The 21,139-nt window shown below is 44.4% G+C and overlaps 2 protein-coding genes across 3 annotated transcripts in view; one reads left to right on the top strand and one right to left on the bottom strand.

The window, feature by feature from the left end:
* The window catches only part of LOC144818764 (zinc finger protein 713-like), a 137,605-nt gene extending 133,469 nt beyond the window's left edge, over nucleotides 1–4,136 (bottom strand). Inside the window, exon 1 of one of the 2 annotated variants that reach the window (XM_078676493.1) lies at nucleotides 3,861–4,136. In XM_078676493.1, the coding sequence (XP_078532619.1) occupies nucleotides 3,861–3,902 (42 nt within the window). In that variant the 5' untranslated portion in view covers nucleotides 3,903–4,136. The remainder of the gene's footprint in view (nucleotides 1–3,860) is intronic. The other variant, XM_078676492.1, reaches the window with a different exon arrangement.
* Nucleotides 4,137–4,511: 375 nt separating this feature from the next.
* LOC144818763 (uncharacterized) overlaps nucleotides 4,512–21,139 on the top strand; it is a 157,901-nt gene continuing 141,273 nt past the window's right edge. Inside the window, exon 1 of the mRNA XM_078676491.1 lies at nucleotides 4,512–4,677. Within this exon, the coding sequence (XP_078532617.1) occupies nucleotides 4,654–4,677 (24 nt within the window). The 5' untranslated portion in view covers nucleotides 4,512–4,653. The remainder of the gene's footprint in view (nucleotides 4,678–21,139) is intronic.

The raw sequence follows: 21,139 nt of genomic DNA, 5'->3' as shown, positions 1-21,139 counted from the left end.
TATTTTGCTTCACTTTTTACGCATGAGTGTGTTTGTCCGAGTATGATACTGGATGTATGCTGCGAGTGATGAATGAATAAATGGGACCTGTCTTTCCTTGGAATGGTTTCTTGTAGATACTGCTTTTCGTATCATGTCCTAATGTGACGAATCCTTCTATTAAATATATATAAAACATTGTATACAGAAAACTAAAAAAATAAATGTTATGTTGATATAACATTTTTGACTCAAGGAGCATGGTCCTTTAAGCACATTTAGAGTGGGTATAAATATAAATTGACATATAGCATAGCCCAATCACATAGGTAGAGTTCTCATGTTTGTATTTTGAATCTATATCCCCTGCCCCTCTACCTTCAAATACATTCAGGGGTCCCCTTGTTACTGAGTAGTTGAAGATTATTGATAGCCTCACTAGATCAGCACAACAGAGGCAGAAAAACACCCAGTAGGAATAAGGCATACAAGATAGCAAATTAAGCACTGCACGAAATATTACGTGGCATTAGCAACAACACACCCAACAAGAACACGGCAGCAAACTTAGCAAAACCGAGCCCGGCGTATATCACCCATAACAGCAAAATTAAACAAGGCGCATAACTACATAATAGCGAGCATGCATGGCACACAGAAGCATATTGATAGTTAACCAGCAGGATATGTGACCTGAAAATATGAGAAAGGAAGAAAACTAGCAACTCAGCACAGCAAATAAAAACTTATTTGCATGCTATGTACTGCACAATAGAAGTGAAAAACATTCAACAGTTTTCAATACAGTTGTTCCCTATATCTCCGAACAACTCTGGTGAGCGATATCTCACTCGAACCATTGCAGAAATAGCAATGGAAGAACTTCAGCTTTAGACTCTCCATTATCAGGAACAAAAATGAAGACAGAAAGAAAAACTCGCTTCAGTTCACAGTCCCCCAAGTGGGATAATGTGCAGCTGATGACTGTTGAAGTACACCCACTAGCAGTTGAGCAGTTCCATATTGACACAGAGCTTCACTCCTCCAATTTGTGTAGAGTTTTGCATAAACCCGGAGTAGGTCACCAATGTCCCTCTGACATTGCAGCGTAGTGTACAGAGAAGAACGCCGCACCCAATTCGAAAACTTTTGTCTTGCTGTGACTAAACAACGTTTGACTCGTGACTTCAATGCAGCAATACTGCTAAGGAATATTCTTCTCCGCAGGCGCTTCCGGTATTGCTGTACTTCTAGCTGAAACTCAACCTCAGGCAACAAAGATAGCGGCACGCAGGAGTGTACAGCGTCGGGTGGCTAATGGCGAGTACGTGCTCTCACAACGTCACGGGACAGCACAATGTCATGGGACAGTTCGCGCTTCAGCCGATAGTATCGACTGTGTACTCCCAGCTGCTCTCAAGCCCACGCAGCAGGTTGTTTGGTGGTGTGCCAGTCTTTGTTGCCTGAATAACACTATGGTAGAAAGATGTTTGAAGTTTTGCCAGTCTTTTTGGTTGACAGATTTATGCCCTAATGGTGGGTTGTCCAGCGGAAAGGACACTGGTGGGGCTTACAGGGCGTTCTTTTAAATTTCAAGTTTCTTCACCTTAGGTTCTTCAGTAGTTTCAGGTCCAGGTAATCTTACACAACATCCAGATTATTTTCTCCAATTCGTCACCAATGATGTCATCCAGAGGAAGTCCTTAGGTAGCCATGAAGTAGGTTGTAGGTAAGAGGTTTATTAAGCTTAGTTACAGGATGGTAAGTAGGATAATAGGTTCAGTAGTCCAGCCCCACCAGAAGCAGCTTCCTTGCTGCTCAGCTCGCACACTGTCAACCTCACCAGGCACTCCAGCATTTTACTACCTCATGAAGCATTCCAACATTCCACACACATCACATTCATACTTGCTGAGCAGGGAACAAATAGCTACGGGAAAGGATGGAAGTAACATTACAAGTTACAACAGTTTGCTTTAGTTGTTTAATGATTTGCCAGTTTGGTTACAAAATTCTTGAGAAATGGGGTAGGTAGCTTGTGGGAATTTGGCTTACAGATTTCAGTGAGCATTTTATACAATTCTGTATCACCACACTTTGCATCGTGGATTCAGTTGGAATAGTATCGTATTTTAATTGTAGACTTATATAATGTGCTATGTCTGAGTAGGCATATCTTGTCCTGATGTTTGTTTGTTATGAGCAAGTTGAGCTGAAGTTTAGCAATTTGTTTTATTTTTTTTATTCTGCATTCATCCAAGGGGCATATTCACTTTTGTTATGCGTAGATGTTTTCAGATGAATTATGAGATCAAAAACTTTCAGGAGCCACCTACAGAGTGTTTGTACAAAATTGATTTTGACCAGCTCTGTTTAAGGTAAGCAGGCTTTCTAGTTTCTCCAAATTTAGCTTGTTCTAAAATCAATATGTAGTTGAGGGTAAGATGATTTTAGTTGGGGTGAGTTTTGATGTCTTGTGTTGGAAAGCAACAAGATAGTAACTGGTATAATTGTTTGAAACGTAACTAAGCCTAGGTTGGCGACGATTATATCTAATGTGTGTCAAGCAATGTGTGTGGGATTTGTAACAATGTGTTGTAGGTTGTGTGTGCATAGACCAGTGAGGATGGTTCTGGGATGTGGCATATTCGGTCTGTAAAACCATATAATGAGGTCATTCGAGATGGAGATTCTCCCAAAAATATTTATTCTAATTTTGAAAGGAGATTTCTTGATTCTCGAAGATGCTTATCTACATGTGCCTATGTAATCAATCATCAAAGATTCCTGAAGTTTTGCCTTTGGGGTTGCTACTTTCAGTTACAGGTTCTATCTTTCTAGATAAAATCGGCACCAATAGTGTCCACCAAGATGACTTTCTTGGCGACCCTACTATATCTCGAAAGCTGGAGAATTTACAACTGCTTGGACAACGGGTTGCTCCAGGTAGCATCAAAGATGGAAGCACTTCAGGAGGGACTGCAAGAATATTGACTTTTGATAAATATATAAAAATGTTAGCTTATTCCAGCACATAGTGTTCACTAGAGCACAATTCCAGACCAATTTTGGAATAGTCTTCCTCCTGACGGAGAAGGCAGTGATTGAGACATATGGTGACAAGTAATGACCTGGACGAGGACGTAAGGATAAAGCCCCGGTAACTTACTGGTAACTGTAACGTAGAGGTGGTTATGCAGAAATGAAGATAAACAGGTCCGGGTGAAATCCAAATTAAGATTTATTCCAAGTTTTCCAGCATCAACACGGGAGTGCAACCGGCTCTTCAATAAACCAACAGCTCAATGAATAAAATAACAGCTGTAGCTTAAACTGCAAGAACATCCTCGAGAGACGCATCTTCAAACAAACATGTTTGAAGATACTACACTCTCCTCGAGGATGCAAGAAGTGGAACGTGTAAACATACAGAATGTAATTACATCAGAACAACATCATGAACACAATGAAATGGAAGAAAGACTATACCTTTACAGTAACCTTCAGTCTGTTACACCCTTGCTACAGTAATTACAACCCGTCCTTTCACCCTGTGATTTGTAAGTTATCGAGTCATTTACCTTATTGTCATGGACCTAAAAGCAGAAGCATGCACAAATATTGTTGATTAAAAAGCGGAAGTAACGCAAAACGCGAGGCCATTTTGGCAGTTTTGTACCCTCGAAAAAACGTTTAAAATAAACACAGGAAAATATTCACAAAAACAGTGGACATTTTGGGCAACCCAATGTGCGGAGAAGAGCTTAAAGTGACTGCGAATAAAAAAAATACAGTCGTGAATCGTCGGTAGGGAAAAGGCTGCATGAACTATTAATTTTACAAACGTTATTAACTTAAACCTTACGTGAAAAGTGGATTACCTTTTCTGAATCCCGCGGAGCCATGTCTTTCTTCGATTTCATTACAAGTGACCTGTAAGGTATGCTCCAAGCGTAAGGATCAACACGAGGAACTCCCGAGCAGGTTGGCCAGTCAGCTCTCGCGGTGCCACTGCCTACGGAGAGCGGGGGAAGTGAGCCAAATGATACACCACGCTTCGCAACGAGGCTCCGAATTGTAAACCGTAACCGCTCTCACATAGGTCCCGTCTATACTACGGCTCGCAATGTTCCCAGGTTTGTCCCTGCAACAAATGCGCATGTTCAAAGTAGAGACACAACTTACTTAAGCTCGCGCAAAGAACCATGGGCGTCCCTCACTTTGAGCCCATCTATGTTTATGTTTGGCATTTATAAAGCGCATCTTATACCCGAGGGCGTCTTGGAAAGATCTAGAAAGATGCCTCTCCTCGGTTATTTGTAGCATTTATCAATCTAAACTTTAAACACATTACTGTGCTTTCTGTAACCATTATTTATAACAAAAAGCACAATGGAGCGTAATTAATGTCCGTATTCTCGATAGGCCGCAGGAAGTGTTATGTAATTAGTATCTGTGCCTTGAGCATGCGCAGTACAAAGGTTTTGATCCTGCTAGGGAAGATTAGTGTCTCCTGTTTTGAGCATGTGTTCTCGAAGTATAAACTGACACCACACGTTGTTCACACATAGGAAGCAGTCTGTTTTGGAGGTCTAAGTGAACACCGTAGTCTTTCCAGGTGTTTACTCAGTTTGAACTTAACAACGGACCGCTGCAACGGTAATCTAACGAGAAATGTCTTGCCAGGATTCATCTGAGGTAAGTCGTCACCTGAGCAGAACCAGTCTTTCTGAGGCGCCTTCTATTGAACTCTTCTCCCTTTTCACGAGGTGGAATTAATTTATGAACTGCTCTACGCCTTAGTAGTTGACGTTGGTTTGTCGGAGATTCAGAACCCATGGTCACTTCTAAGGAAAGTAACGTTGGGTCAAGTAAAACTATCAGTGACGCATACATCTACTGGGATGACGCGAGTCAGAGGGGTGATGCTTATATGAGTTTATTCTCATGTGAGTGTAGAAGAGGTCTCAAAGTGATGAGGTTATGTCCCGAGTATAACTAAATGGCGAATGATGCGTATATTAAAAAGTGCATTTACAGGGTAGGTCTTCAGCAGACGACAGTTGTAGTTTGGGTAGTATAAGGGGAAGGATCGATTAGACTCTGTCAGCCAGGTTTGAAAATCCAAACTCTCCAGGTTGCAATACCCTTTATGGAATAACAAATTAAAATCCAACACTTGTACTATATGTAAAAGTTTGAGGTTCTGTAGATGCTTTCTTCAAACTTCGTGATACGGTCATCGTTTCACAAATAACTTACTAAACTGCTAACCATTTCTACAAATAAAATCACTTTATTGCTCAAGACATAGTTGTAACTATTTGATGCATAAACAAATATAGATTTACTATTCTACTCATGTATTTGCATTATGTATCTTCTGATCGATACAAGTGAAGAATCGTGCGTTAGTCAGAGGACAACTTATTGTTTCCTAAATTTGCATTTCTGAAGCACATTAAATCTAAACGGTTGTTGCTTCTGCTTTATATCGAACGACAAGACAAAAGCAACTAGGACTTTCTCGTGTGATGTAAAAACAAAGAAAATGGGCATAACTCAATAACTAGGCTATTTGATGAAGCATCTAGTGATTCAAAGATTGTATCTTCCAAAACAGTAAAAACACAAATCTTGTGTGCCACATTTAACATCCTACGGTTTTCTTTCACAGGCTTGTCTCTCCAGCCACTACTGCAAGTAATGGCTGCTAAACATGTTCCTTCTCTCACGTACGGAGTCGAGACCTTGAGAGGAAGACTGGATAAACCAATTTATAATGCTATAGCAGGGACATACCGATGCCTGTTTAATCTTCCTCGCCAGGCCTCTCCTTTTCAGATTCGACATGAGTTCAGCCTCAGCCGGCAGAGCATAAGCAACTTGGGACTATTTCAAATTTAGTTATAAGCAAAAAAAAGACCCAAGACCTAACTTAAATTCTATTGTGTAGAAAGCCATACATGATCTAAGAAACATTACGGCATATGATTACCTAAACCTGGCCTTAACCACCTTCCAAACAGAGGATCGCTGGACTTTAACCCTTTCACAACCAGCTTTTAATGGAGCTATACATTAATCTGGGAAAATATATCTCCCCTTATGGACAAGGCAAAGTTGTCCAAATGATCTCATGCATGAATGATAATGGGTTCATATGAACTCCTCAAATTTCAAGCAAACTTAGGGGACTTGTTTGGTCTAAAATCTAAGCTCCCGCTGCTTAGACTTCGACTACGCAATTTTCTGATACATTTTAATTCCCCTGTTTGGAGGAGGTCAGCTGCTGAGATCTCATGTTGGCTTTGTAACTATCCAAAGGAAGCTATTTGCCATATTGTCGGTACCTGTCCAGCTCTAATGGCGGAATGGAAAGGGTTGCTGGGGCAGTACTTTATTGAAAACAGCAACATATGTGCCAGCAAGCAGTTACATTTTGAAAACAACAAGGGAACCTAAAGAAGTCGGCAAGGGACCTTGGGAGTCAATATTATTAAGGCAACAGTGGTCCCTTACAAATAATAATGCTTAATCAATAAATATAGACGAAGTCGTTGCTACATTTCAAAGCGACATGCCCAGCCGGGCAGAGGTCTTGGTATTTACTTTTCAGTCAATGTAAAACATGAATAACACAATATACAAGACAGGGCACAAGCCTGTACCCAGTCAATCACACAAGAAATATTCGGACAGGGAACAATTGAAGGGAACAAACAAAAGGGCTTAGGCAAGAGCTTAACGTTCTGTAAACTTGTTAATCGCACAGTTTTGATTATAAAACAGAACAATATTGACACCTTCACACTTTCAAAGGGCAAATAAATCATTCCATGTGTGTAAGGTGCTCATAGTTGTCGACGGCGTTTCGATCTGTTTAACACATTCTACGGATCTCATCAGGACATTTAATGTATGCCTAATAGTAAAGCAGCCTCATTTGCTGAGAGGGAAGCCAAGGGGTTCAAGGCTTATTGTGTACCCCTCCGCGGGCTACCTGTACTGGTAGACTGGACTGTGGCCTCCTGGCGGCACCGTTGAGCCGGCAGCGTAGACGAATATGACTTTCTGGACATGGTACATGCTTAGCGAACCCCCCAAAAGCGTATGCACTGTTAATTGTTTAGCGATGTTTTGCATTTTTTGGTTTGGCACAGCAAAGTTCCGTGGCTGTGCCTTTAGCATTTGTGGTTTGGTAAGGGTGGGAGACGTCTCCTGGCTAGGACAGTTTGCACACGTAACACGGCACGGGAAACTGTTCATTGTGACACTTGTACTGGACCATGGCTGATACCAAAGGGAAGTATAGGCTGGTTACCTGGAATGTGAGAGGACTGGGGGCGGTGCAAAAACGGCATAGGATACACGCATTTTTACTTCGCGAACAGGCACACATTGTTTTCCTACAGGAGTCCCATCTGACACTCTCTGAAGCACACACGTTACGGAAAAGGTGGAGAGGTACTATATTCTCTACTACGTACTCTGCCTTTTCCAGGGGGGCCACCATATGGGTGCGACACGGCACCCCCTTTGTGGAACTAGAAAAGAAAATGGATGCCCACGGGAGGTATATCCTGGTGAGAGGCACACTGGACGGCGAGATGCTGGTACTGGGAAGCATTTACGCCCCGAACTTTGATCAGGATGAGTTCCTGGCGACTGTGGGCCGGGATTTGGCTGACTGGGGGGATACTCCCTGGGTGCTAGGGGGAGACTGGAATATGGTTTTAGACATCACCTTGGACAGATCGCACCCCCCCTCCAGATGTCCGGGGTGCTCAAGTTAGCAGACTCCTTCAGAACTTGGCTTCAGGGTTGGGGGATGGCGGATGTGTGGCGTACACTACACCCAACACACAAAGAATACTCATACTATTCCCCGACGCACAGCCTGCACACCCGACTAGACAGATTCTTGTGTACTAACTCTTTACTGCCCAGGTGTACGTCCTCAGCCTACCATGCCAAGACTTTCTCAGACCACAGACCACTTACCCTCGACCTTCATTGGGGGAGGGTGCTTTCCCCTGTGCCCACCTGGAGGCTTAATCCCCAGCTATTAGAGGATGCCCCATTCCACTTGCATTTATCTGACACCCTGACTAATTACTTCCGGGAGAACTGGGATTCCGCGTCTACGAACCTAGTGGTGTGGGACGCGATGAAGGCTGTGATACGGGGTGATGCGATCAGTCAACTGGTGGGTGCCCGACAGGAAATTCACAGGAAATTGTGTGACGTTGAGGTCCGCCTGAGAGACCTGGAGACGGCAGCGGGAATAGACCCTGAGCGTAGAGGGGACCTACAACTTTGTAATATTGAACATGCAGAACTTTTAGAGACCCTGAGAACTATAGATTATAGGGACCATCTGAGACGCCAACAGGCAAAAGCGGATAGGTCGGGCGCCCTACTGGCTCGGCTGATCCGCGACACTCCTGAAACCCCTGTGATAACGTGCATTAGAGACGCAACAGGTAGAGAGGTAAACACGCAGTCGGCAATTAATGCTACCTTTAAAGACCACTTGGAGAAGCTATATGCCCCTCCCCCGGAAATCGCCGATGGGAGCATGATGGAATTCTTACGTGAGCTGCCATTCCCAACCCTACCTCGAGAGGCGCGGACTGATTTAGCCGGACCCGTGACGCGACACGAAATAAAAATAGCAATCCATTCACTTACCCGAGGCAAAACACCTGGAATGGACGGGTTACCGGCGGAATTTTATCAGACTTACTCTGACTTGCTGGTGCCCATCCTAGAGAAAATGTACAGGACTGCCTACGAGACCGGTCACTTACCTGTCACGACCATGCAGGCTCTGGTGATCTCCATTCCGAAACCTGGCAGGGACGCCCTGGATGTAGGCAATTACAGACCTCTCTCCATGCTCTCCACGGAGTATAAAATTCTCAGTAAGGCTATAGCACTGCGCATACAGACCTATCTCCCGGCCCTGATCCACCCGGACCAGTGCGGCTTCCTGCCGGGAAGGAGCACCTCCCAGAATACGAGACGCCTCCACGCCCTTATGTCGGCCACGCCGCTGGACCTGCCCCAGGCTGGCTGTGTCGCCCTAGACCTCCGTCAAGCATTCGACTCTCTTACATGGCCCTTCATGTTTGAGGTTTTGAGACGCTTTGGCTTCCCCGACACTCTGATAAGATGGATTCGCTTGTTGTACGAACACCCAACGGCCAGGGCGCGCACGGGCAGGTATACCTCGGACAGCTATGACATCTACAGAGGCACCCGACAGGGTTGCCCGTTATCACCGCTGCTGTTTGTGTTAACACTCGAACCTCTGGCAATTGCGCTACGGGCTAGGGCGGCCGCGGTGGGAATTACGATTGGAGGCGTACATAATCTGCTCTCTATATACGCAGACGCCATCTTACTATACCTCCGAGACCTGAATGAAGATCACTTGCACTTGGCGTCCGTTTTTGATCACTTCAAAACCATATCCGGCCTGGCCATCAACCCAACGAAATCCCTGGGCTTTTATTTCCGGGACAGCCAGCGGCCTCCTCATATACAATTTGGTGACTTTGTCATCCCGGTAGCCCTTTCCACATTTAAATACCTAGGCATTAATGTGTATAGGAGTCAGGAGGACCAGATTGAGGGTAACGTACGAAGAGCGATAACCGGTCTTCGGGGTAGTGTGAAGTTTTGGACGTCCCTGCCCCTATCTGTCATGGGTAGAGTGGCAATCTCAAAAATGGTCCTACTTCCCCGGATATTGTATTACTTTGTGAACCTACCGGTTCTCCTTCCACCTAATATATTTGCCTCATTGAACACGTTATTGATCGCCCTAGTATGGGGCCCGGGGAGGCGACGTATCAGCCTAAAGAAGCTGCAGTTGTCCACCAGGCAGGGTGGCTTAGGCGTGCCGGATCTGCGCAGTTATTATTATGCGAGCCAACTGCAATGGCTGACCCGTTGGCTAGCAGGAAGGGACCTACACGAGATCGCCTTCACGCAAGCCCAACTGACAAGCGGGGAGCTACACTCCCTACTGCTGCCCACGACTGCGGTCCCCCGGACCTGCCACCCCCTCCTACGCACTGCCTTGCTGTGCTGGCGTAAGGCGCTGAAATATGCGGCGGGGACCATCCCTTATGCGGATAACATCCCCCTGCTGGGACTCCCAACGCCGCAGGGACCTCTGTCACGACGCAGAATACAGCCCTGGACGGAGGCAGGAGTGGATCGGGTGGGTGACTTGTTTAGGGACGACGAGTTGATGGATCACGCTTCCTTCACTCAGGCCACGGGAGCCCCACCTCGGCTGTACCTTCTACATGCCACGGTGACACGTTATATACGACGCACGTGGGCTCCACAATGCATCAAACCTGACCAACATGATTTGGTACATCTCCCCCACCACATGGGCACGGGTGGACACTTAGTTCGATGGCTCTGTGTGGGTATTAGGGAACACGTTGCTTCGCCCCTTACAACACTCCAGGACGCTTGGGTCACGGACACGGGAGAGGCCAAATCAGATGGGGAATGGAAGGTTATCCTAGAACACCACAGGAGAGTCTCTAGGAACGTCAAATTCAAATTCATCCAGGCAATGATATTACATAGAGCGTATCTCACCCCCCCGGAGGCTTCATAGAATGTTCCCGACTTCCCCACATACCTGTCCCCGATGCCAAGCGGATGAGGCCGATATCCTTCATATGCTGTGGGCCTGTCCACGGATACACTACTACTGGGGAAAGGTCCGACACACATTACATAACATCACGGGCCTACAACTCCCTGAAGGGGCACTACCCTGCCTGATAGGTCATAGGAAACGGCCCAAGACCTGCAAGGCCCAATTGAAGCTACTGGATCTGGCACTCTTGTTGGCACTCAGAGTTCTCATTATGAGATGGAAATCGACCAGACCCCCGAGCGTAGAGATGTGGCGCTCTGACCGATTAAAATGGGGACGGGCGGAGAGCGGGATACTGCGCAGAGAGGAGGAGAGGGGACTCCGTAAACATCCCATTTCACAGGACTGGGAACGAATGTTGATTGAAATGGAAGGTGTGGACCTGGAACCTCCACTAGGGAATGAAACATGACCGTACACATAGGGGCCAAGGTGGAGGACTACGAGAATGTAGGCGAGAATGCTGTGTTGACAGGTATACCCAGCCAGATGTGTCTTTTTTTGCACTAGGTGGGATAAGGCCATGGTACCAAGAATTGTAGACTATAACTGAGAACAGAGCTAGGAGACGGAAGGGGAGGGTGGGATTTGGGTGGGAGGGTGTTAACTTACAAGGCATTATTGTATGGTGCTTGCGAGAGATTACTGACAAGTTTGACTGTTCCACCTGAGTACTAAGGCAAGAGGACAGCGCACATTTGTTCAATTGCCAAAGTTTGATTAAGAAAAAGTGAAAAGGCTGATAACTGCCGATGTGATCCTCTGTAAACTGTGAATTTTGATAAAGCTATGAATAAAGAGTTTAAAAAAAAAAAAGACATCAATAACATTTAAACTAACCACACTGAATTTGGGAAGTAATGTTACGTACTACTTGAAGATACGAACTTGCAAAATGATAATGAAGAACTAATGAAATTTATATTGTATTGAGATGTTCAACAAATAAACGTAATTGTTCTTTAATTAAACAGTGTAGTTATGTTTTTTCTTTTTGAACTCTCCACCAGTTTGTAACATTTATTGTTACAGTGGTTCATGAAATTCTGTTCCTAGTGGACTCGGGACCAAGGACACAAAGGGTAAGGTAGACTTAATGGAGGAGCTAGCAGGGAGCAGAGTGCAGGGACCATGGAGGTGAGGGAAGTGAGGTGCTTCTCTAAGAATTCAACAGCAGAGAGGTTATATTTTGAGAAGGTGTTCCTTGAAAGCACAAGTCTTCAGGTCGATCCGGAAGTGGAGAATGGATGGGGGACTTGCCAAATTTACCTAGAATAGAGTTATATACCACTGTTGCTTAGCAAGAAGAGGTTTGGTGTCTTATTTTTCCTTTTTACCTTTGCTTATTTCTACTATATTCTTATGACAATGGCTTGCAAATTGAATTGCCCCACCGTGCTTACAAGTTAGGAAGCATAGATGCACAAACGACTAAAGAAAATGTAAAATGAGCTTTTTTTCTGTAAGTGGGGTCGTTAGCTATATTGCAGAAGGTCTCTGTGTTCCAAAGACCACTGTTTTCAGGGGTAGGGCACATAGTCTCTAGTGGAGTAGTATTGAATTTTGTTGCTGATGTACTTAACATGCTATACTTGTGTGTCTCTTTACCCATTCACGGTAATTATATTGGCCATGCCCGCGTCATGGGATGTACCTAATGTCCTTTTTTAATCCAAGTATGGATGTGACACACCATCCTTTGTCATTCGTAGGTGCCCCGCCACCCCACACCACACACCCATTGTCCTGAGGAAGACCCAGCGAGTAAGGTCTGGAAGAACCTACATGTACACAGGGGTTGAAACGTCGACACTTCATAAATGCCAATCCCTTCAACAGTACTTACTTTACTGTGGAATTGTGTGCTACATGGCAATTTTGTACAGATACTTTGTACTGTGATGAATATTTAATTGATTTTGGTTTCCTGGCATATGAATAATATATGCTTGAACGTTTTGTTTGTGATATTTTATCACACCTTTACTTTGTCTACCTCACTACCTCACTTGAATCACAGCCTTCCCCTTTTCAACCCCCCCACTTTGGGCACTGCAATGTTTTTACAAAAATGTATGGCTTTCAGTGCTTGTCTGACAAAATGGTAACCAGTTTCAATGTGATTAAACAACACTGGAACATTAAGTTATTCGTGCACTGATTTTTGTATTTGAATTCCTTTGTATTTTTCTCCTTTTTGACACTATTGATGTTATAATACTGGGACCACCCCAATATATACTGTCTTGTACCCAGGTCCCAGAGATTCCGGGTTTACCCTTTTTTGTAACATACTTTGTGTGTCAGGCAGAGGATCTCAAAGGTGTTTCTAGTGAAAACGGGCAGGAGGTTGTTGGCTTTAGGGTTCCGGAGATAGTTTCCTAGAAGTCCATTGGAGCAAACAATCTTGCTGTGTTATTATGGACTACTTGGTAATTGGGAATGTTATAATAAGGCAGGTTTAGTTGATCAGATTAGTATAGGACAGTTACAAGTTGAAGGTAATTCTTACTACTACCAGATGAACATGAGATGGTATAAACAGGGTAATACACTGAAAAAGAAGGAGATAGCTTTATGTGATAAACCGCAAAATGCCGTTCTCTGTGGTCTTAGCTGTTCTCACAATAGTGGTTCTTGAACTTATGGAGAGATGCCCACTTAGCTGCTTGGCAGATGTCTAGGACAAGCACACCACATGCTAACTGCTTTGTCCCCGATGGAATGGGCACGCAGTCCTTCCAAAGGCGGCTTCTTCACCAGAGGATAACGGATCTTAATGTAGAGCACCATCCAGCGCAAGATGATATAGTTTTGCACACCCTTGACTTTTTTTGTTCCCGCGAACCCCAGAAAAAATTGATCGTCCACCCGGTGGTCTTTGGTACTATCGATGTAGAAGCTGAGTGCTCTCTTAAAGGTCCAAACAATGGATCCTCTCCTCATCCTTGGAGTGCTGAGGTGGCAATTAGAATGCCGGCAGGGTGATAGACTTGCCAACGTGGAACAGTATCACAACTTTTGGGAGAAAGGACACCTTAGTACCTAGAACCAGCTTATTGGTTAAGAAGGTGGTGTATGAAGTATGAACACACAATCTGAAGCTCACTCATAGATGTGCTGAAAAGAATGCGACTTGGAACTGTTTTGATGGTGAGAAGACATAAAAGACATCTGTGGAGCCGCGGAATGGAGTACACATCAGATACGTAAGGACAAGATTGAGGTCCCATTGGAGATGGGGAAACATATGTTTCAATACTATGGAAAAAATGCATCACAACAGATGATTTAAATAAAGAAGGCAGATCAGGCAACCGTAAGAAGGCTGAGGAGACTGAAAGATAACCTTTAATTGTGCCCAGATTAAGGCCTTGCTGGACAAGAAACAGTCCAAATAATAAAAGATCAGACAGTTTGGCCTGGAAGAGTTTAGTCTGGTGAGTGCTGTACCAAAGCACATATGTGTGCCAACAATAGGCGTATACAGTTTTTGTCTAGGGATGCCTGGCTGCCAAGATGACTTCAACCACCTCTGGAGGAATGCTAAAGGTGTTCAGCTGTCGCTGTTCAATCTCCACTCAAAGGTGACGATTGCAAAGGCGAGAGAACCTGACCATTCTTCTGCGACATCAGATCCTCTCAGAGGGGCAGCCTGATGACAGGATAGATGTTCAAGCCCAGGTGTTCTGGATGCCATACTCTCTGTGCCCAGTCCGGAGCCACTAGGATGACTTGGGCCAGTCTGTCCTGATCTTCTTGAGAATATAGGGCAGGAACAGTTTGGACGGAAAGGCATACAGGAGTCCTGAGTTTCCCTTAAGGCGGAACACGTCTCCGAGCAAGAGATGCCTTGGAAACTCAAATGCGCAGAAGCATTGACATTGTGTTGTTTCATAACCAGCTGCGGAATTTGTTCTGATGTCAGAGGACTTTTCAGGCAGGAACAGGACCATTGAATGATGTGAAGGAGTGGAACTCCACTTCATCATCTAATGACAAGCATAAGGATTTGGAGCGTGATAAAGACTGGCCTCAAGCGTGTTTTCTTGACTCCAGAACTGGAGAGGGATTGGGAATGAGCTTTCAACTTGGAGTGGACATTGGAGCAGTCACAGCGCTGTATCTCCTTGTGCTTGGTGATGTAAAGTGTTGCCTGCCGTTCACTATGTCCTTCAGGTCCTCAACGCACAATCCCCGGAGTTCTTGGAGTGGTGACCCTACCCACACACCACAAGCAAACCTGGTGGGGTGATTTGTCACAGACATCTGTTTGTAAAAAGTCCTTACAGGGCTTAAAACTTGTCGATTTAGCAGGTGACATCCCTTACCCACTGTGGAAAAAATTGGAGAAATAGCTGACAAAATCCAATATCTGAGAGATGAGAGAAGCTCCAGATCCACATCTAAGGGTACAGAAAGAAAGGAACAGACATGATGCACAGGAGAGGTGCCTATACATGCCCTGCATGCCATTCTGGAGTAGAACAGCGTCTGTGTGGATCCGTACAGTGCCTCTTTCTGGAGCACCGCAGTACTACAAAAAAGGTTCCATATCCAGTCTGATGCCTAGGGAATAGTCAGAAGCTGAGAAATCTGTGGCTAGAAGTCTCTTTCAGAAATGCTGAAACACTTAATCAATATGGCCACAGAGAATTTATTGGCTGTCAGATAACAGAGACCCGCCTGTAGTCGATAAGAGATATAGAATTTAGGCTCGTACATCAAACAGCCGAACTATACCTCAAGTGACATAGATTTTACAGGTATTAGCTTTAGAGAGCAGAGCTATCCCCAGAGATACACATATCTTGCAAGCATTTTTTGAGAAACTTTATTGCATATTTTTGTTGCTCATACATTTCATTAGTGTTTCAAATATTTACTGTAACCAGGTTCACAGAACAAAGTAATTACAAAAAGGAAAACATGGTGATTATCCCATTAATAGTACTGTGTCAAATTAAGTAGTAACATTGGGCCTATTCCATTAATAGTACTGTATCAAATTAAGTAGTAACATTGGGCCCGATTCACGGAACTAACTTAAGACAAAATCCTAAACTTACTACCATTTTGGTATTCGCAGAAGGGGCTTACTCATTTTGGTATTCACAGGAGTTAGGAGTCCTAACTTTAGGACTCCTCCTAAATGCCTTCTGTGAATACCGAAAGTCTTAAAATTGGGATTTTTCTCAGTTTAGTAGTAGTAAAGTTAGTTACAAAAGGGGAAGCAGCGGACACTACAATGCCGCACTTAAAATTCAATTCCGAAATAGTCTTTATATTTTTGTGCTGCCAACCCCAACGTCAGCTGCTATATGACGTTGCTGTGCTTTCCAGATCAAATTGATGTTTTACTCAGTTTTATGGGGGCGCACCAGAAAGAAGTCCAATCAGAAAGTTGCTTGTGTATATAGAAAAGTTCTTTATTTATTTTTGTCCATTCCTTTAAAATACAAATCACTAAATACTTTGTATAAATGATCAGCCAACGCGTTTCTCTCCCATCCAAGGAGTTTCTTCAGGGCAAAATAGATTCAGTGCACCGGATACGTGGTGTGGATCCTTCAAATGAGGGTTCAGTAATAATGTTTCTCTGTATTAGGTGAAACGAATCCCCAAAAAAGTCTGATGTGGGGGGCAGTGTAGTTTCACCCACTTGTGTCCGGCGGTTCCAATATTTGTATAGGTTTCTTGCCAGGGAGGTCTTGTCGCTTCCTCCTCCTGACCATGTATAAAGGTTCAGTCGGCTTAAACCTTTGCGAAGTTCAGTGGTCGATTCCCCGTAGCGGCATGGATGGCCCCAGGCTGGTCAAAAAGTAGTAAAGTTAGGACTCCTAAATGCCTTCTGTGAATACCGAAAGTATTAGGCGTCCCCCAAGGAATCCTCTCTATCCCCAACTCTGTTCAACCTAGTCATGGAACCTCTCACCACCTTGCTACAAGCATCCAATGTACACTTTCACATGTACGCTGATGACACCCAACTTTACCTCAAATTACAATCACCCAATGACATCCTGCTCCTGAACTCAACGATCAGATGCACCCAATCCTGGCTTGCCGATAATCACCTCAAACTCAATGCCCTGAAAACAGAGTTCCTTCTGATCTCACCTCCAGCGAAGATATCCACCACTCAACATTGGCTTAAACTCCTAACCGCACTCAATGTCCAACCCACCATCGTGGACTCAGCAAAATCTTTAGGCATAACACTCGACACTAATCTCAACATGCAGCAACATATCAGCAAGGCAACAAAGGGAGCGAACTTCCAGATCAATACTCTGAGGAAACTTAAACCCTACCTCCCAGCCAAAGACTTCCAAACTGCAGTACAAGCACTAGTCATCCCACGAATTGAATACGGCAGCACCGCCCTCTGCGGACTCCCCCTAACTACAACCGCACCACTAAAAGCTTCTCTAAATGCTGCAGCAAGACTCATCACTGGGTCAAAAAAGTACTCCCACATTACCCCTGACTTGAAATCCCTGAATTGGCTGCCTTTTGAAGCCAGAATACATCTGAAAATCGCCTGCATGACACACAAGGCGGTACACCTAAACTCACCCGGCTACCTCGCTCAGAAATTGACAATCTCTGGGGGAATTAGAAACACGAGAGGCACAAACAATCTTCTGCTGAAACCTCGAAGATTCCGGAAGGAAAAAACATACAAGCGCTCCTTCTCAGGAATGGCACCTAGGATCTGGAACTCACTCCCTCCCGAAACCAGGCTTATCTCCTCCACTACACTCTTTAAAAAAGAAGTAAAAGCTATCCTCATGGCTAAATACACTTGAACTACTATCTCGAACCCTATTAACACCCTGCACCGATCTGTATTACATGTTTGACCCCTTATTTGTATGAGTTGTCTTATCATTCACATGATTGGCTTTGTAGTCACTTAGTTGTACTATTTGTACTGTGATTTATTGATTTACTTGTTTGACCATGTTCCCCCATGCACCCTTCTATGTAAAGCTTGATTTACTTGTTTGACTATGTTCCCTCATGTACCCTTCTATGTAAAGCGCTCTGATATCTGCGAAGATCTTGTTCGCGCTATATAAAACTGTTAAATAAATAAATTAAAATTGGGATTTTTCTCAGTTTAGTAGTAGTAAAGTTAGAAAAATCCCAATTTTAAGACTTTGGGTATTCACAGAAGGCATTTAGGAGTCCTAAAGTTAGGAGTCCTAACTTTCCTACCACTAAACTGAGAAAAATCCCAATTTTAAGACTTTGGGTATTCACAGAAGGCATTTAGGAGACCTAAAGTTAGGAGTCCTAACTTTACTACTACTAAATTGAGAAAAATCCCAATTTTAAGACTTTCGGTATTCACAGAAGGCATTTAGGAGTCCTAAAGTTAGGAGTCCTAACTTCTCTGAATACCGAAATGAGTAAGGGCTTTCTGTGAATACCAAAATGAGTAACTGCCTTCTGTGAATACCAAAATGGTAGTAAGTTTAGGATTTTGTCTTAAGTTAGTTCTGTGAATCGGGCCCATTATATCTAAAAGTTAAGATTTTATCAGCTAATCATCTCTAAATAGGACTTATTTGCATCACAAAAATTGTGTAATATGTTATTTCACAGCAGTCTGAATTGTGTCTAGTCTAGTAAATCATCTTGCACTCCCATCATCGATGAATTTGAGCTTTTAAACAAGCGTAGTCATGTTTATACCAACTTTTCCCCATCAAACCTCAAATTATATCAAATGTATTTATTACCATGCATTAGTTAATTAAAACTATTACATGATTAAAACCGCATTCTGTATAAAAGAACTCCGATTGGTGATAAAATGTGACATAATTTACACAAGCATAGGAGCAATGCTGGCTTCGCTAAAATGATTAATCTCAGTACTAATTTTCAATACACATATAAGCTCGGACTCCCTGTCCGAGCGTGTGTATATTTAATAGATTCATAAACAATATCATTCAATTGTTGCATGTTAATTAAGGTCATAAGTCCTGGCCTAGTCTACCTCAGTTAGTCTTGAGTACAAACATCGCAAAACATAGAGCGCATAGGTGCTGTGCAAACTTAGAGCATGTTGGACAATAACCCCTCGTCACTAAGGTTTCATCTGCACAACACTTGCAAAATCTCTTGTATTAAAAAAAAAAAGCTTGGAAGAGGTTTAGAACCCGCCCATTACTTGTCTTTACTTACCATTGGTTGGCCCTGTCACTTTACTTACCATTGGCTGGCTCTCATGTGCTTCCACGTCACTCTGATTTCCTTGCTGGTTAGCACCTCTTCCTTTCTTCTGTTGCCATGCCGGGGCCTGCACCAAGTACTGCTTCCGGTAGGCAGTGTCCGTCCACTGGCCACAGACTTCAGCAGCTACTCATTTTCATCTTCTTTACCCCCGCGCTATCCGTTGTATTCCCACGGTTGTTTGCCCAACCTCCTTCCATGGCGTTGTTTAATCATACGCCCTCCTCCAATGTCCGTAGTCTCATTAACTAATGTTAACGCAGATCACTTGGAATAACATTTGCTCCTTTTATAACGTCACGGCGCGCGAATACAAGGAGCCGCCCTCGACTGGATCCAATCCTTCCTCTCCGGCAGAACCCAGAAGATTTCCTCCCTCCATCTCCAAACCCACGGAAATCAACTACGGAGTACCCCAGGGATCATTACTCAGCCCCACGCTCTTCAACATCTACTTGGCCCCCCTCACCGCCATCGTCGGACAACACTGGCTCAGCATTGTATTCTACGCCAATGACGCCCAGCTCATCCTCTCACTCACGAAGAGCCCCTAAGACTCCAGACTCTGCTTCCAGGAAGGAATGAAGAATGTGGCAGTCTGGATGAAAGACAGCTGCCTGAAGCTCAACTCAGAGAACACCGAGGTCCTCATCCTCGGACCCTGCACCTCCGCCAGGGACAACACCTGGTGGCCCGCCGCCCTCGGGAGCCCACCCACCCCTACAGACCACGGCCGGAAACTCTGCATCATCCTTGACTCCTCCCTCTCCATGAACCGCAAGATCAACGCAGTCGCCTCCACTAGTTTCACTGCCTTCGCATCCTCTGCAAGACCTTCAAATGGATCCCCCCAGACTGGAGAAGAACCGTCACCCATGCACTCATAACCAGCAGACTGGATTACGGAAATGCCCTCTACGCCGGAATCAGCAAAACTCTTCTACACAAACTCCAAACAATCCAGAACTCCGCAGCCAGACTCATCCTCTGGACACCACGTCACAAGCACATGACCCAACACCTACGAGGCCTCCACTGGCTCCCCGTCGAGAAGGGGTCACCTTCAAATTCCTCACCCACACCTACAAATCCCTCAACAACATCGGACCCAAATACCTCAACAAGAGAGCATCCTTCCACGCACCCAAGAGGAACCTCTGCTCCGCTGACCTCGCCCTGGCAGAGGTCCCCCGCATCCGCAGAAACAAAACTGGCAGGAGAGCTTTCTCTTACATTGCAGCCAAAACCTGGAACGAGATTCCTGTGAACATTAGACGCTCACCGACCCTGCACACGTTCAGGAAGGACCTCAAGACCTGGCTCTTTGACTGATCCGGAGCCACCCCTCCCTCAGCGCCATGAGACCCTCACAGGTGAGTAGCACGCAATATAAACCCCTGATTGATTGATGGATATAATTTATGGTTTTATTGAGAGCTTGTAAGGTATATGTGCTGTGTTTTATTTAACATCCTAATTATTTATGATGTGCAACTGTATGAATTTTTCAGTTTTTAAAAACAAACTATTGTCCCTGTTGAAACTTGCGATGTCATGTACGCTCTGGAACTATGGATGAGGCACTCGATCATATCAGCCACGTTACATTAAAAGGAAAGATTCACAGTTCTCTATCGCTCTCTTGCAGAACTTTAGGGGAAGTGGCGGACCACTGCAACGTTGCTACAGTTTTTAGGTTAAAGGGGGTGAAGATAGGCCTTCTCGCTTTTTGTCTACAGGTGTCTCATGGGTTCAAAAGGTGGCCGGTACGTTATGAAATTCTACAGGAGAAAACCTGGTTTCAGCTTTGCTGCAACATTAGCGCAAGGGTGATATGGAACCTCAGTCAGCCCTCGAAGTAGCTCGCACTCACCTTGGCCTTGCATTTCTCTTAAAAGAAGGCAGTAGTGGACTGTCGTAACAAAAAAGGTGTGAAAACTTTAGAAGCAAATACATATTTATTAACTCATGCTGTGCAAAAACCTTTGACATCCACAGGGAGAGTCTAGTTCTCAAACAGGTGCGATTCGTACACAAGGTCTGACAGACAAAATCAGAAATTTATTGCTATACATATCCTCGTATGATTGCAACATATGGCTTAAAGAAAGAGAAAAAAAAACGGTATGACGTGGTCAAATCTGGCCGCGTCATAGCACTTTTTTTTCACTTTAAGCCATGTTGCACAGCAGCTCAACTGCATAGGCAAAAAGTATT

Source organism: Lissotriton helveticus, chromosome 2_1 (genome assembly GCF_964261635.1).
Source record: "Lissotriton helveticus chromosome 2_1, aLisHel1.1, whole genome shotgun sequence".
Lineage (NCBI taxonomy): Eukaryota > Metazoa > Chordata > Amphibia > Caudata > Salamandridae > Lissotriton > Lissotriton helveticus.
This window is presented reverse-complemented; position numbering and strand designations above follow the sequence as displayed.